Source organism: Pygoscelis adeliae, unplaced genomic scaffold (assembly GCF_000699105.1).
Source record: "Pygoscelis adeliae isolate BGI_AS28 unplaced genomic scaffold, ASM69910v1 Scaffold113, whole genome shotgun sequence".
Classification (NCBI taxonomy): domain Eukaryota; kingdom Metazoa; phylum Chordata; class Aves; order Sphenisciformes; family Spheniscidae; genus Pygoscelis; species Pygoscelis adeliae.
Window position 1 is genome coordinate 8,180,674 of NW_008825108.1, and position 17,947 is coordinate 8,198,620.

At 39.8% G+C, this 17,947-nt stretch overlaps 1 protein-coding gene across 1 annotated transcript in view; it reads left to right on the forward strand.

Moving 5' to 3' along the window:
- Positions 1 to 17,947, forward strand: part of GRIP1 (glutamate receptor interacting protein 1) — a 242,504-nt gene that overhangs the window by 198,880 nt on the left and 25,677 nt on the right. The window contains exons 11-15 of the mRNA XM_009327570.1: positions 5,021 to 5,207; positions 5,999 to 6,144; positions 7,765 to 7,845; positions 15,525 to 15,594; positions 15,847 to 15,992. Of these exons, the coding sequence (XP_009325845.1) occupies positions 5,021 to 5,207; positions 5,999 to 6,144; positions 7,765 to 7,845; positions 15,525 to 15,594; positions 15,847 to 15,992 (630 nt within the window). The remainder of the gene's footprint in view (positions 1 to 5,020; positions 5,208 to 5,998; positions 6,145 to 7,764; positions 7,846 to 15,524; positions 15,595 to 15,846; positions 15,993 to 17,947) is intronic.

Sequence of the window (17,947 nt, forward strand, 5' to 3'; positions counted from 1 at the left end):
TGAGATGAGTAGAGGCCATGCAGCTTAACTATCTCATCTGAAATATATAAAGCAATGTTTTCTTCAGACAATCCTGGAAGAGTTTGTTATACCGCTACTGAAGTGATTTTCAAATTCCTTTTTCAACTCTTCCCATTTCCATCAGGGAATAGAATTCATAGCTGAATAGCCAAAAACAGATTGCTGGTAAGCTCAACCAACTATCACATTGTGGAAGGAGAAGAGCTTGCCACAGTGCCTCCTAGGTAGTTTTAATGTTTACATCTACACCATAACGTGTACAGTCATTTTTGTGAGGAAGAGCGACAAATAATGGTGAAGACCGACTAGCCTTGTTTCTTACCACTCTCTGGGATTCAAAGCATGAATTTCCCAAGGTTCAGTAATTTCCCAGGCCTGGCTGGATATATTTCAGGCTGCACCACTTTGCATATTGTGAAGTATTCACTGGGCCGGAGAGAGTATGGCTACATCAGCGTGTTGTTTCCCAGACTCCATGTAAGTGCCATCTCTCCTTTTGGCTTATCCGTCTTCCTGTGATCCTCAGCAGCTCAGTTCCTCCAGAGCAGAGAAGTGAGAACTGCTCTGTAAATCATCTGCTCTGGCTAATAACGCTCACAGGTCCACTCTGGAAAAACTGAGCTGCTGTGCGTTACAGTGCTGCTGCCCCGTATTAAAGATTTCCCATGGTCATAGCAAAATCAGAGCAAACCAGCAGCCTCCAACCAAGGCCAGTCACTACGGAGTTGAGAGGAAACGTCTGAGAGAGGAACTGAGGTTTTGCTTTCTTGCAGACTTTTTTGTTGCTTGCTTGTTCTTGTTTCTTTTGCAAAGCAAATATTTTTACATAATGTTTGCCTGTAAGTGCATTTTTTATTTTTAATCTGATCAGCCATTTTTCACAACTCACCTGTTGACATGTTAGCTTCTAATGCATTCTTTTGGGTCACGGGGAGATACTGTGTCTATCCGTGTTATGGTATCAGTGGGGGTCCAGCTCTTACGTGTCCTCACGTGCACGTAAGAAACAGTAGTAATGTTACACTAATACTAATTGATTTGAATAGTAAAATAATGCTGGATGCAAAAAATAGTTCTTCGATTGTGCTATATTATAGCCGTTCCATCCAACAAAGGACTGTTAATCCTGAAAGTTAATCCTATTATGGATCTTGGAGACAGCTGTTACTTGCATTGTTATATTTTTCAGATATTTTTCCTTCAAGGAAGCCTTGCCCTGCAATTTGCTATCTTGCAAAGGCTCAAAACAAGGCCAGTGACATTAGATTTAAGTGGGACAGTCACATAAGCACTGCATCCCACCTGAAAGATTCCTCAAGTCAGAAGGCCCTGGGGATGACAGGCTGCTATGATTAAACAAATCTCTAGCTAGGAGGAATTAGGATGAGGCTTTGTTGTGGGGTAGTTTATTATGCATTTGCATTGTGAGGTCTGGATACAAAGTGTTACAAAATATGTGGAACTGGCCCCATCACTGAGTGAGTCTGTACCTCACTACAAGCGGTGACTGTATCAGCAGCCCTGAATCAGAGCTGGCTTTGGAGGAATCGGCTGGCCAGCCAGGCTTGCTTGCCCTTTCTGTGAGCTTGCTTCTCAGCCCAGGCAGAGTTTCTTACTGCTGTTGCTAGACTTATACCCATACTTGTGACTGCAGTAACAGCCAACTTAGGAGACCCACACTGGACTGAATGTGCTACAAGTGACCATGATAGAGAATGACTGGTTCTGTACCCTTCCACCATCCATCGACAGGACTTGGAAAACCTTGCCCCTCTTCCTTTGTGGGAGACCCATGAGAACCAGGTAGCATCAATTGCTGTCCTTTTCAGAGAAAAGGAATAGCATGCTCTCTTAATTTTAGTCATTTTTTTTTCTTTAATCCAATTGGATCATTTGAGGGCTTTATTAATGTGACTTCTAATAAATCTTTTAGGATACCATTTAGGAAGAAAAGGATATATTGGTGAAGGGTGCTGTAAAGTTTACATTGCCAGTTATTTAGGAAAACCTGCATAACTTAATGTGATCATGCCAAAATTCATGATGATGAAGTGTGATGGTACAGGGCGTTGCAAGACTCTCATGGCCATGATTTTGCAATCATTGCATTAGTTACACAGATCTTTCCAAACATGTGGCTGTAAAAATTGAAGGCATTCATTGCTGTCACGTGCTTTATTTATGCCACTTGTTTTCAATTTTTATTCTTCCTCTGCTTTTTTTGGTTTTAAAGTATGGTATTCATTGTGGAAACACTTAGATTAATATTTGGTTAAAGTGTAAATCCTGAAGTATTTTGTAATAAGTCCGTATTAGTACTTGAAAGTGAGACACAATTTTATACCAGCTTACATGATAGTTACTAGGGCTGCATATCTGGTAGAAATTAGAGAGGGTCTTAGACATGCATGGGTGCTGTTTTCTCAGCACATCCAAGTTAGCTGCTACCAGGAGGAATAGTGAACGTTTTGCAATTTCTCAAGGGTCAGACTGGGAGACTGCAGGCATAATAATCCACATACGTATCTTTAAATACATCTTGCTCTGCTTCTCATACTGCTGCAGGAATAAAAGCAACACGTACCTAATCTTCAAATTTGAGATTATTACTTACATAATTGCAGAGCATATGTAAATATGCTCTAGTAAACCAGCCCCCAGGACTGTTGCTAAGAGTTGGACGAAAACTATACAAGTATGCTAAAATGTACCCCTAGCAGTAGCAACCAGGGTTCACTGGAACCACATATGCATCCATGCCCCCTTTTTAAAGCAACAAGGCTGCTTCCTGGCCTGTAAAACTTCAAATCCGTCAAGCAGCCAAAAAAATGGCAGCGTTTCTTGCTGCAATTATTGTTGAGTTACAAACCCCAACATGCTCTAAGTCATGGTTTTGGGTACCTGTGGCATTTTATAGAGACTTAGCAGATAGCTATTGTTACATGATTTGGAAAGGGTATTTTCATCTCTGCTTTTTTTGTTCCTGTTTCTGTTTCCTTTTCTTTGGGAGTGGGAGGAGTTCCTAATTTTCACTTTTAAGTGTCCACATCATCAAAATTTATGATGGGTGAGTTTTAAATCCCACAAAAAGTAACTTAATTTCCCAATGTGAATTAAAACCTTAGCTGTCCTAAAAGTTGAAATAAATGTTGTAAGACCTTTAGGTTCCTGGCAGGGTATTAGAGAAAGAGTAAGAAAGTTACCGAGTCAGCTAGAAGCCTGCCGCAGAGGAGGAATGGACACATAAGTGATGGGAAACAAAGACACAGCTAACAAGTAATTGTTGTATGACCTTAAAGAAAGGGAGAATGGAACTTTTCTGAGCTTGGATGCCCTAAATTTAGACATTTCCGGAAGGTGCGTTAGGGGATCCGGTATTATATTAACTCTGAATTTATCTGGTTTAGTCATATTTTAGCCTTTGCAGCACTGAAGGCTAGAGAAACCTATTTCTCACGTGCAGAAAATGCTAAAGCTGGTGGCCATTTCTAAGAACAGGTTATTAGTATTTGCATTTGGGTATGAGCATGTCTTACTCAGTGCAGATAAAAGAAACGGGAAGAAGGAAGCTATTGAATAAGTGAAATAATATGCAATTCTTACAAAGGAAAATGAAAAGAAGATATGAGTGAGAATTCACAGTAATTTAGAAAAGACGGTTTCAGAGTTGAAAGGAGCTTTGCTGAGAGAAAACAGAAACTCATGAGTTTTTTGGCAAGTGAAACTTTTGCCGCAGAATTGTCATTGCTGACTGTGCCACATTAATCAGATTTTATACTATTTCAGAGCAAAAGTCTAATGCTTGTAGCCCCAAGGTACGGGAAATACACAACCTCTGACAACTTTGTACAGCTGTGCTAATATTACCTTTAATGTAAAAACAAGAACTAATTTTTTTCCACATCTAAGAAAAAAACCCCACACTTAAACAATCCCTCAGATAAACCTTGAACTTTTATCTAATTCTTAGTAGCTACTGCAGGCAGAAATGGGTCTTGAAGGAAATTATAGGTGGAGAGGTAATAGCGTAGATTTGTGACATGAAAACATTCAGAATCCTCGGCATTGGAGGATTATCATTACAATACTGTACCATTACTTTACTGGTCTGAACAGGAATTGAAAAACTCTAGCTTTCTGTGTATGACACAATGAAACCAGTAGTCTGTCACGGGGGGGAATTCGAACAATGATACAATAGACCAGTAGGCAGAGATCAAAGAACCAAAGGTGCAGTCTCCTCCTTTCATAGGTAATTGCATTGAATCTCAATGTTTTTATCTTAATTTGTTCTGTAATGCAGCCTATTCAGAACAAGAGTGAGAATAGGGAGAGCGAGTAAATCAGGATTACAGAAGTAGCTGCCTGTGTTTCTCACAGAAGAGTTCCCCAGCTCCTTTGAGAGACCCCAAAAAACTTTTTTTTCTCGCAATCTCTTGAGATATACCGGTTGCTAAAACAGAGGCGTTCGTTCAACTTACACTACCCAATTAGCCTGACAAATTGCTGACATGTAGTAAACATGTATAAGAGGAAGGCATCCTTATTTCTTGCAAGCAAGCCTGGGCCATGTGCTTTGTTCCTAACAGCAATGCATTGCTGTGAGATGTTCAAAAGAGCCCCCGGGAATCGGCCTGAATAACAGCTGGGCTTGTGCCTCCAATTCCCTTAGCTCCTGCGAAAATTCTGCTCATCCACGCCTCAAACCTAATGCAAACAGAATTCAAGGATGTTCTGAGATTTTTGGGGTGGGGCTGTCAAACACATTTATTTTACTCAGTACAAGAACTATCTTTTTGCATTCTAACATACAACCAGACATTTTCTATTCTCTTATATGTCATAACTGTTTATACATAATTTATAAACTTTAGCCTAAATTGACTTTAAAGGAGATGTTTCATTGACTAGGTTTATTGTACAAATCAATTTTCTCAAAGAGCAATTAAATTTCTGCTGTGTAAGAATGTCTTTCTTCCTGGTCTGCTCTGTTTTATAGTGTCTTTAGCCTCTAGCACTGTTGGTTTGGCTGGGCAGGTCGTCCACACAGAAACCACAGAAGTGGTGCTGACAGCTGACCCCATAGTAGGGTTTGGGATACAGCTCCAGGGTAGCGTGTTTGCTACTGAGACCTTGTCTTCTCCACCGCTCATTTCCTATATTGAGTCTGACAGTCCGGCGGAAAGGTGAGGTTCTTTCAGTTGACTGCTAAGTATGTTTTGGTGAGCATTCCTCGGGGTACTTCAGGCTTGTTGCTTTCGATTTGTGATAAATTGCAGGGTCTTGCTCAACGGAAGTGTGGCAAGTAATAAACTGTCTGTTCTGACAATGATATTTCATATGCTTGATCAGCTGTAAGAAGAATGACAAGCACCAGTGTTTTTATCATCCAGAGTTCTCTGGCAGGAGACTGGAAGCTATATTCATGCAAAAGGGAAGAAAAAATCAGAAACATTGCTGAAGTCAAAATAGCAATAATTCAGTGTGCCATGGGGGGAGGCCATATCCAGCTCTGTTCAGTTTTGATACAGAACCAAATCTTAGGGAATACCAGAGTTTTGACTTACTAATGATTTCATTGCAGCATTTCAATTGCACTTCTATGCTTCTGTATGTCTTTAATCATGGCATGAGAACACTAGTAGTTGCACAGGCAAGTACTAGCTGCCGTTGCAGAGCTACAACACCTGTAGCCCAGGGTCAGAGGCAGAGGTGATGTCCATGGGTGGGGTGGAGGCGTGAAGGCTGTGCCCCTCTTCCTGGGTCCCAGCACCTAGAGAGCACGACCCATGCTGGGAGTGCTTGATAGTGTCTTGGTGCAAAGGAGCAGGAGCAGCTTCTGTCCCCCTCTGTGCCCGGGTAGACTGTTGAGCTGCTGTGCCACACTTCTCCTTCAAGGTTAGGTTGAGTGTGTTTGATAGTGCTGGTTCTGGTAACGTGCACATCTGATGATTGTTTTGTATCATTGTGTACCAAGGTGTGGGGTGCTGCAAATAGGAGACAGAATAGTGGCAATAAACGGTATCCCGACGGAAGACAGCACATTTGATGAGGCCAATCAACTGCTCAGAGACTCCTCTATCACCAACAAGGTCACTTTGGAAATAGAATTTGATGTTGCAGGTATGAATGTACTGTTACTCTGTCTTGCAAGAAAAGCGAAGTAATAAATCCCAAGTACACTGCGAGTGTTAGGCATCCAAGGTGGAGACTTTCTTCTCACATATACGCCATTCAGTTTTCAAGTGACCTATTTGAAACGTGTGTCTTTTTGTACAGCTTTCTCATTTCACGTAGCCCTGCAGCGTGCTTCAGAATGCAAATAGAAATGACAAGTCCTGTAGGAAGATCTGGTGACAGTCCCTCCTCTGAGTTATTTCCAGACATTTTTCTGCCCTGAGATAGAAATATTCTGCTGAGCAGAGACAAATCCTCTACAGGCCAGCTAATGAACTGTCGTACTAGACAGAAAAGTATTATAGAAGAGCAGATAAGCAGAAAACTCTGAAGAGTTTCACTTACAGTATCTCAAACCAACAATCTAAATAAAATAATAGAAATTGAATTAATAAAAGCCAGAAAAATCATTGTTAATGTTGCTGGTGAGTCTTTATTATTACTAATGGCTTTCCTTTCTTCTGTAATGTGTTTAAGCATACAGAATGCACCTATAAAATCACAAATTATGTAAATCAAACAAGTACACATTATGTATGTGCACTACCCCACTGTGTAAATAGTAAAAACTTTTAAGACTTCTGTGTTCGTCTGACGTAGCTCCTTTGAAGTCATGACAATGTCGGATGTGCTGTATTTTGCATAGTGTGATTATTGTTAATGGTATTATAAATCATGATGTCAAAAGCAGGCTAAAGGTTCCTACTGTAGTTCTGTATAATCTTTTAGTATGCACGCATCTAGTATAATGTTAAAAAAAAAGCGCCAAATAAAATATGTACATTCATATACATAGGAAATGAAGTATTAAAAAATAAGAAAACAGAATAATGAGAAAGTCATTTAAATACACCTGAAGTCACATGTATTTCAGTCCCGGGACTTGTTTGTGCTCCTCCCATTTGCTCCATGACAGCAGACTCATACTCATGGTTAGACTCCTCTGCCACATGTATTTTTTTATGTTTCCATAGCTGTAATTTCAATCGCTCCTTTTCAGGTCAAGGCACAAACTTGTGCTAGCAGTGATGCCAAAAGTCAGGATTCAAATACAGTGCTGTGTGTTCAAGTGGTTTTTGCCTCAGTCAGCTCCAGATGCTTCTCCATTAGTGATGTTTTGATTCCTTTTCTTCCCAATAGATGTAAAATCCGTGGCAGTTACCTTAGCGGACAATTAAAAATGTGTTAGACCTACAGCAACAAAGGCCTGAAATCCTTAAGACTTGATCTCCTGTCCTTTTAGTTAAAAGCTATCTGCCAGCACTATAATTTTCACATGTGCTCACAGAACTTGCATACGAGCTAAAAACTTGCAGTCTCAGCTGGCTGCTGGCCCATCCAATCTCCATAAATTGAGTTAAACCTTAAAAAAAATTGAGTTACCAGGAAATTACCAATAGAGGTATAAATCAAACTTCGTATGTCCTACTTCCTTCACTTCAGCACCCGTGTTTCATCCGTGGCTTGTGATGCTGATGTGCTTTCATCAACTTACACATATAGTTCCATGCACTTGGAATTGCTCTGCCTTATAAATTATCTAACATTTTAAATATTTTTTTATAGAATCAGTTATACCAAGCAGTGGAACATTTCATGTAAAACTACCAAAGAAGCATAATGTGGAACTTGGCATCACCATAAGTTGTAAGTGAAAGTGCTTATTTTTAAGACCACGTTTACAGGACAATCTGCAGATAGTAGGTCCCGTAGCTATAGACTCGTGTTTGTTTTGGTATAAACTTCTTTTTCCTTTTTCTAGAAAGGGATGACTAACAATGCTCTGTCTCTGATGAAATACCATTCTGTAACAGATTTATACTCCCCTTCTAGTAGTTAAAGAAGCCAGAAGTTTGCCAGGCCTAAAGCTTGACCTATTCCTTCATGTGTAGCACATATTTAACTCCCATTAAAATTATTTAAAAAAAAAAAAAGAAGTCAATAGAATTAAGCCCATGCAAAAGTATTTCCATAGCTGGGAAGTTTAAAGCAAAGTCTGTCAAGGTCTCTCACAGGCTCTTGAACAGAACCCCACTGAACTCAAGGGTTCTCACAGGCATAAGGATCCACATACATGGGGTTATTTTCTGCTTCAGAACCCAGCGTCTGAAGATACATCCTCAATCTGTAAAACTAGTGGACAGTCCTAAATGTGCAGGTCACATAGCAAAATCCCCTTTCACTAGGGATTTCAGAGATTGCTAAAGATAACAAGGGTGTGCATTAGTCTATTTATCAAAAAGTATTTGTTACTGTTGTTTGAAATCAAGGCGTTTCTACACTTACTTATTTTGGGAGCAGACAGTAAATGCTGTGTTAGGACTGGATTTTGGCCAGGTAAACTCCAGCATACCGCGTTCAGCCCTTGACGGAAGGAAGAACAATCCATATCAAAGTAATGGGCTTGTGTTTAATGTACTTCATGACAGTGCAGAATCTGATCTCACCGGAATTAACATTCTTTTTATGGTTGTGGCCTTTCTTAGACTATTAGTCTTTCTTTGGAATTATTCATGTGTCTTGAGGGAAGATTGTGCTTTGACTTATATTCTCAAAGCTTTTACCAGCACAATGGAATAAGGTTAATCAAAAGTACAGCAGGGAACTCAGTGCTACGAATTACATCTGAGGAACGAATGAGAGACACTGCAGGCCTGTTTGCTTGCACTGCACACTTGAATGAGTAATTGTTAGACTCTGTAAGATGTGATGTGATGCTTGAAGCAAAATCATAGGTCTACATGTATTTGTGCAAATGAAAATATTGAGAAATGAGAAAACCTAGAGAGAGGCTGTTCTATTTAGATGTTATTCTTAGGATCAGTAAAGGTTTGTAGGATTACTGTAAAAATATAATCTTCCTAGTAATTTGATTTGTGCTGCTTTTTGGAATTCAGACATCTTGTACTTTTTTCCTGGCTGTAGGAGTAAACTCTGAATGGAAGGCTAATGTTCTTGGGATTTAGTATTTAGCATTCCTCTTCCAAACTTTGCATACCTTCCTGACTTGGAACTTAATTCCAAAAGTTAGTGCTTTATAAAATTAGTGCTTTATGTAATCAGAGCGACACCTGGTTGGTCTTAGCTCTGCTCTTCTGAGTTTACTGCAGTATCTTTAATATTTAAATTAAATGATCTGTTTATATAGAATGATCCCACTTAGTAGTAGTATTTAACGCATATGAAATGTGTCTAAGATTAATTATTTATTTGATTTTAAAGGATTTATACTAATAACTGAAAGTTTGTAAATTTGCTTGGTAGAATTCTTGAATTGCTGCATTTCATGCTTGCTTTTCAGTGCTTTGCTCTGTTCTACCTAATTAACTCCTAAATGAGGCAGCATGATTTGGAGAATATAAGCGTTTTATATTCATTTTGACTAATTTTTGTCAGGGAACTTTAGCACATTAGCATGCCATTTATTACTGATATTGTCAGAAAGCTATATGATTTCTTTTAAAAAACAAATACTAAGGGAAACTCAGCGGAGTTGAAATGACCAGGCTTAATAGGGGTGATAGAGGAGTTCAGGTTTAGTCACTTTTGGGCTTGATCTGTTTAAGTGCTAGAGACCTGTTTCATCCTCTCTCTTCTCAAGGTAGTGGAGTTAATGGTGAGTGAGAAAGTGCTGTCTCTGTAAAAACATTACAGAGAAACGCCTGTCTTGCTTTCCATATCCCCAGTTTAGTTTGGGATTTGGATGAGAGAGTCAGGAAATGCCCTGACCTGACAGACAAGACTGTCATTTTTTGTCATGAGGGAAACGTAAGCCTCACCTCGGGTTGGCACCTGGACATATGCCTAGTTTTTAAGTCCAAGAGTTCTTCTAAGTCAGCTGTTAGAAGGCAGACATCCTGGAAGAGGAATTTATTTCTCTTCTTTGTGTTGTTTTCCTTGGTAATAAACACCAAGTGTGCCTGCATGGATTTACAGCCAGGTACTTCAAGGCATATCTGAGGTGACACACAACACTAAAGACAGTTAAGCTGATTTATGGTCTCTGAAAAACATGACATGTAACAGGGGAAGAGACCAAGCTTCTCTTAGTTTCAGATTTATTAATGCAAGAAAAAAAGCAAAACCAAAAAAAGAAAAATCAAAATCCCCTTAGATAGCAGAAACCCCGAGAAAGTAAGACAGAAGAAAGTTTCATGAGCATCATTGTTAATGTTAATCCAGGGCACTGAGTTTTGGATAGTGCATGTCGGTTACCTCGCAGTATGCTGGCCTTGCCCATTGCTGCCTTCACACACATACTGGACTTCCGACATCCTATCATCCTTCCCTTATCTCTGCAGTATCTGTCTAATCTTCCCATTAATATCTACTTACACTCAGTAAAGACCCTATTGCATAGTTTGCAAATATAAGTGACTATATATTTCATGCTTCATGTACCATCATTTTCACACCCAGTTACCTGGTTGGAGCAATTAGAATGTCTCAGTTCTTAAAATTACATCACCCAAATAAAGCATGACACAGCAGTGTCCATGTGTGTGTGATTATGCTTTTATAACAGAACCATTCCCTAGAAGTAGGATGGCTTTCAAGTAGATCTAGTAGTGTTCAAATCTGTTTCAATTTATTTGCCAGTGACATTGATTTTAGACCATGTAATGGAATATAGATTTTATTTTTTTTTAAAGATAAACTTTTGTGCCACTGGCTACTTTATCATAGACTAATATTTTTTAAATACATTGAATTATGTCCAAGAAAATGACTTACTAGTACAGTCTGGTAATTGTCATTAACAGCTCTTTTTTTTTCCTTTTCTCTCTTTCTTAAGTAAGATTCTGATATCCTTACTGGTAATGAACTGCAGCACCTTGCTTCATAAATAATCTCTCTGAAGCTAATGGGATTACTCAATGAATAAGAAGCTGCAAAGTTGGTAAGAATATCAGAATCTCACCCAAACTATCATCAGTTTTTCTAAGTCATTTTGACTATTAGCTCTACTATAGTCTACTCTATTGCTTTCATATTTCATCAGAAACAAGCTTTGTAAATATCTACAGATATTTAGCATTGACTATGAGAAGTTACTTTCTATAGCATGTTTTTGTATATCTTGGGATTTCACCTAGCAAACTCAACTTCGTTTTGCAATGTTACAAGTAATTATTTTCAAGACAGGACCCGAAGAAATCAGCAGGTTTCTCAGCTATTCCACATGAACCAATACTTAGGGAACAAAAGAGCTACATCAGTCTAATTTTAAAAAGCTCTTTCATCTATTTAATAATCACACTATTTTTAAAAAGTCTAGTAGCTGTTAACCAGCATTGTGGATAAGTGGTCTGACTTTGTATAAAAAACACTTTTCCATCCCATGAGCATTTTCCTCTGCTTGTTCAGTTTCTTCAGAGTTTGATCGAACTCCAAAACTTGAAGCCAGGCTGAGGCTAGCGAGTGAGTTTTGGCTGAGTGTTAGGTTAGATGTCCACCCCAGAATACGTTGAAGTCATATTGTTTTTTTTTCTTTGGGTTAGCAGTGAAATAAGAAAGGAGGGTTGTTCAGGTTTTTTTTAACCTAATGGAACAGCTGATCTACAAAACTGACAACACTTCACTGAACTTGCTTTCAAGTGGCGGGGGATAGGCAGGGGAAGTGCGTCTAGTAGTAGAAGTAGAGTAGAGGCCTGGGATGGAGACCTTGGATCATAGAGTAATTTAAAGAGAGAGAGCAAACAACCTGCTAAAGATCAGCCTTCCAGCTGCAACACTAAATTCAGTATCTGTACAACTTTATGCACTCTCAGTCCACTTGTAGTTCATCTGTAGATGAACTGTGTAAGAGTTCTAAGAGACCTGTGTAAGGTCTCTACAAAAGCTCAACAATAGGTAGACTAACAGCTGGACCAGGGAGGAGAAAATATGAGATCTTCAGTGGACGAGCAGAATGGGACAAGGAAAGAAAATGAGTGGAGAGCCATAACAGGGAGACAGCAGGTGAGGGGAGTGGCTGAGGTGTGATCAGAGGTAGAGGAAGCTTGGACAAGAAGGCTGGACATGGGTGAGCGGTAAGGTGCTTTCTTTTTAATTGCTTCTTAAAAACAAAAGTAATTCTGAAATGAAACATAAAAATGGAGACTTAAAGCTGTACAGTGTCACTTCAAACTTGTGTTAATTCATGAGGATATCTTTTTTAATTAAGTGGTCAAATACTACTTTCTCACTGGGACTCTTGCTTCTCTGCTCTCTGGGGAGAGATGAAACAGCGGTGTGTATCAAAGGGGATGGAGGCTGCATAATTAATGAGTTGGAGGGTTGCAGAAAGAAAAAGGGGGTGATCTCATGGTCAAGATGGTTTAATGTTACCCTCGGGAAATTAGGGTTTTTTTCCTTTTCTCTGCAATAGAGTTGTGCTGAGACGAGTCATTTCGCGGGGCGGGGGGGGACAAGGAGAGAGACAGAGATTTTCCACAGGTGGATGCTTGCTTTTCTGCAGAAACCATTGAGATCCTGGGATCACACTTGCAGAAATGCTGAGCATCTGCAGCTGTTGCTGAAAATACCAGTAGTTGTGCTTTGGACGTAGAAGCTGTTATATACTACAAATTATTGTGAGAAATAAAGGCATGGATATTCTAAATTGCTCACTGAAAATTGTCATACTTTGACCTAAATGTTCCTATGTTCCCTTTCCTCATCTGTAAAATCAGGATAATAGTACTCAATCTTCTTGCTGGGGACAGCATCTGTTTGCTCGTGTTTGGAAGGCAATCTTAGGCTGTGGTGATGTGCAGTACAAAAGTTCAGGAGGAAATTAATGATTTTATCTCTGCAACACAACTTGAATAGCATTGAACGAGAATAAAACAAAGTGCAGTGTAGCTGCTTATTAAGGGCTTGTCAGCATGGGGGGATTCATTTCACACTGAGCTGTGTTTGCTGCCTACGAAAAGGCTTTCATCTACCAGACACAATTGATAGTCCAGGATAACTGACAAAATACTGCTGGTTCACACCTACACAGTTTGAAACTGTAATAACTGTGTGTGCAATATCATACCCTTTGCATCCACATGTACTCTGTGGCTTCACATTTCGAGCTGTGCTGTTTCCCCCCTTTTGGTTCCTTCTCTCTTCTTTTTGGAACAAAAATGGACTTTAGTACTGGTAATTTCTATAAAGCAGTTTCAATACTCAAATCTCAAGCTGCAGACATTGTACAGTGGGTGGCATATAACCTCAGAGGTTTATATGGCAACCCAGAGGGTAAAAACGTAGAATTTAAAAAAAAAAGTTCACCAAAGTGATACTTTAAAATTTTAACAAGCTACTAATCAGTGAAACAAACCAAAGAATTCAAGTAAATCATGGAACTGCCATATAAGATATAGTTGACCCATGGCGTGGAAGTATGAGAAACAAGCTGTGAAAATTACACATCTTGCAAAAAGTTAATTGCTGTTCTCTAAATTGCAACATAGGCATTTCCTGAAAGCGTGCTGTTTTAGACAAGTTTCTAAAAATTCTTGAAAGTCCTTGTACGTCTGTCTTCTGGACTTTCGGGACACTGCATCTGAAATATGGCTATTTAGCAGTTCTTAAACAGTTCCTTTGGACATTGAAAGGCTTTCTCAGCCAGGGCAGCCAGGGTTAACAAGATCTGTTAGAATACTGTGTTGGAACTTGTGGTTGCTGTAGGTGAGGATCTGTCATTTTCCATCAAAGAGAAGAATCATGAGCTGCTAAAGTAACTTACATCAGGATTTTGTAGGTGATCCTCCAATATGGGTAGCTTTTTGGGTGATTGTCAGTTAGACATTGGAGCCTAATGGAAAAGAACCTTCTGTGAATAAATGCAGAGGCTTCAGTACACAGAGCAGAAATGGCTTGGGGCAACTGAAGAGCCCTACGTGTGCAAAAAACATTAGCACTTTCAGAAGAGCTGAGCGCCTTATACCACGTGGCAATGTTTTGATATTAGCACACTCTTTGTTAACAACAGTCCCAAAAGTCAGTCTGCGTTCACCACATGGACTACCTCCTGGCCAGAGCAAGCTGTAGGTGGTGTACTTCCCAATGGCAGAGAGCAGGTGCCACACCATTGTCTAAAAATGTATATCTTTCGTCACCCTCAAGTTCTGAGCCCACTGCTTACCATATCAGATCTTCAGTGCAGTCTTCTGTCAGCAAATGGATGAACCCTCCGAAACAATGCATTTAGTGAAGCCGCTCCAAGAAACAGTCCTCTGGAAGCAGTCAGTAATCATCGTCTTCTCCCGCTGGGGTTGTTCACTGCTTCCTGTGCAACCAAAAGTCAAGCAAAATTGCTAAGCAAATTTCCTGGCCAAGGGAAACTTGTCAAATACTTTTGCACAAGTCAGTAAAGAATTGCAATGACTGGCATTGTAGAGCAGAACATCTTTTTAACCATGATGGACAGATAGAAAATTGAAAGTTATGTCAGATACCTCCAAGAAGAGATGAGTTAGGTGTGCAAGGAGAGGACTGGTGGGGGTTTTATTAATCTGACCGTTGCTGGAATTGCAGGGCTTCTGGTAGGTAACCCCAGTACAAAGTGGGGAAAAGTCCACAATGCTAAAGGCCCAGCAGCAGTATAGAGGAGCAAAGTTACTCATTAGAAGAGGCACATGTTTACTTCAGAGGAAGCAGCAAGTCACAGTGAAGCAAGCATCCGTGTGATGTAAGCTATGTCTGTGCAGATGTGATAACTGTGGATCAGCCCAGTGATATGCGTAGCCACTATCCACAGCATCTCATTTATTGTGAAGTAGATTCCTCCTTCTCACCCAGGAAGCGTTGTCTTCATACCTCTGCCTTAAGCGCTGAATGAGACGGGAATGGATGTACAGAACGTGGACTAGACCACTGTAGATATTTTGCCAGAGCAGCTCTGTTGGTCAGGGATATAGCAAAACATGATTATGACTGACAGAAATATTCTGGCAAAAGATTGGTGTCAGTAGTTGTGCTGAAAGGTTCTACTAACAGAAAGCCTTCCTTACGTGTTGTAGCTACACAGCATTTTATGATAGATCACTGGAGCTGTACTGTGATATCTTCATATGGTTCAGTCCTGGCCTAACCCAGAATTCAGACATATCAGGTTAAATTCACTTTGCACCAGTCACCTTAATTCTGGCATTTACTAATTTTTGAGGAGTATGCGGTCTTACTAATGTGCTGCTGCTGTTTGTTTGTATTCATGTACATATAATTTAGGGAAAGGAGAGAAATATAATACAGGTAAATGATGTGTATGAAATATTGATTTGTGGACAGAATTAGCCCATCTGCATCTCTGGAAATAAAAAACAGATGCTTGTATGTATTCTTTATTACAGCTCCATCCAGCAGAAAACCAGGGGACCCTCTGGTTATTTCTGATATCAAGAAAGGAAGTGTTGCTCACAGGTAAGACATTCAAGCTCCCAGTAGAAATCTGTTTCCATTGTGTAGCCAGCCAGACTCAAGTTAAATGGAGGGAGCTTGTAAGACACTTGTGCTTTTATTTTGTAAACAGCAGTTACAAATGACATGTCCAGCGTATTAAGAAATAATTGTTTTAAAAAATCCATTTAGTTTCTATAATAATGTTGATACCTTCTAAGATACCTTGCTTTAATGTTGCTAGAATTTCATGTAAGCTTGTTTGCTTGTTCACAGAACTGGGACGCTCGAACTGGGTGATAAGTTGCTTGCAATAGATAACATTCGACTTGACAATTGCTCAATGGAAGATGCTGTTCAGATCCTTCAGCACTGTGAGGACCTTGTAAAGTTGAAGATCCGCAAAGATGAAGATAATTCCGGTATTAGCAATGAGCCTATTGCAGATTCTTGTGTATTTTCAGGATTTTTAGAACATAGGGTTATTCTTTTGCATTTAAATTTTAGTGAAATGTTTTTTCTAAACATGGCTGATTTATGCTAATGCTAATCAGAAAATGTCACACTAAAAAGAATTTTAACAGTATATAAAGTTTTGAATTTTCTCAGTGGCTATGTTGCCTGCAGGAGCTGCACTGCGAAATGAGGTCTTCAGTTTTCTGGAAAGGGAATTTCCCCTCAGGTGCAGCCGTATAAGGTTGATCTTTCCCTTACCAGCATATTGAGATTTTCTCTGCTTTTAAAATTGGAATCGTGGTTAGCAAAGCATAGATCCATAGGCCTCAGTTCTTCAGCAGAGTGGTGAAGTGCATGCTTTATCCATAAACTTACAAACTTGACTTCAGTATGACTGTTCACGTGCTTAAAGGTAAGTAGTACTTTACACGCTGTGCTGGATGGCTGATGGAGGAGCCGTGTCTGATCAGCCCAATGGAAGTGATGGAGCTGCCATCATTTTGCACACCTACATCTGTTAATATTCCTGGATCTTCCCCATTATGGATTCCGTAAGAGCAGAATTTCTACCTGGAGATAATAACGTGAGATCTGTTATGCATTCTAGTGGCAAAGGAAGTTGGACAATTGTAACTACCATTACTGCTGGGATTTATATTACAGTGTTACACAAAAGCATGAACTGTAGATTCACTTGTCTTAAGCTGTATACGATCTCACAGCAAAAAGGCACAGCCTGCCGCACTTCATTATTTAAAATCAAGTGCAACTGTTGAAATGGTGTTTAGAATTGCACTAGAATGCTCTTTTCCTTTAATTGCTTTTGAAAGCAAACAGAAAGTATCTTTGCAAGGCAAAGGCAGGTGCATTTAGCACCTTGTGCAAATTGGCTTTCAGAAGTAGATTTTGATCCAGCAAAGTGAGTGGCCACTGCTCAGCAGGATATTGTGGTTAGGTCCCCACAGGTGGTGAGGTGGGGTTTGCTACACATAGTTGGTCCATCTTGGACAGAGGCTGGCCAAACTGGCCATGGGCTGTACACCCCAAGGGACACCTGCCTGACAGTTGCTTTGCAAAACTGAGCAAACCGGGTATGTTATGAAGAGCAAACTGCAGCTACACTTGGCAGAAGATTGACAGGAAAAATGCCTGTAGAAGGAAGTTTTAGTTTTCTCCTGCACAAGAGGGGGTCCATCTTTTAAGTGTTCATGGCACCTAGGATCCCTCCTTCACCTTCTTCCCGTCATTTGGAAGACTCCCTCTCATTAATAACCCTGCAGAGAAATTACCACCAGACCATAGAAGAGGGGTGTGAGTTAGAGCCGTGTAGAAGTAATAACTTCTCCCACACTTTTAAACACTTGAGGATTTGTCCTGTGTGTGTCATGTCGTCCCCCCGCTCCCCCTCACCTCATGGACTTAATCTCTTTCTAGGTCAGCTTCCACTTCCATTGAAGTTGGTACACATTTTCTGTTGCCATCACTGAAATGTGGATTTCAGTCTTCACCCATGTAAAATCACATCTTTGCTCTCCTAGGTGTTGCACACCATGGTAGCTGGTACAGATTTTTGTCTGAGTGGGATTCTTTTTCCGTGGTTTTCTTTTACACTTTCACATTGCTTATTTTACAGTTACATCATGTATCTATATCAAGATTCTCACACAACTACAGTGTCTTATCCAGACATGAGTGGTGTAACTGAACAGATTCAAATGTAGATGGACAGCTACTCAGAGACCTACTGAACAAAATTCTCTATACACATGGTTCTTGTAACAGTTGACTAAGTGTCAAAGTGTAATTGAAAGTATTTATAGCAGATTTCAGGTACTTCGAAATCTAAAATGAATGAGTGTCTCCTGAAATGCTAAAGAAAAAATATTTTAAAAAACAGTAGCAAAGGTGTAGCAAAAAGTGT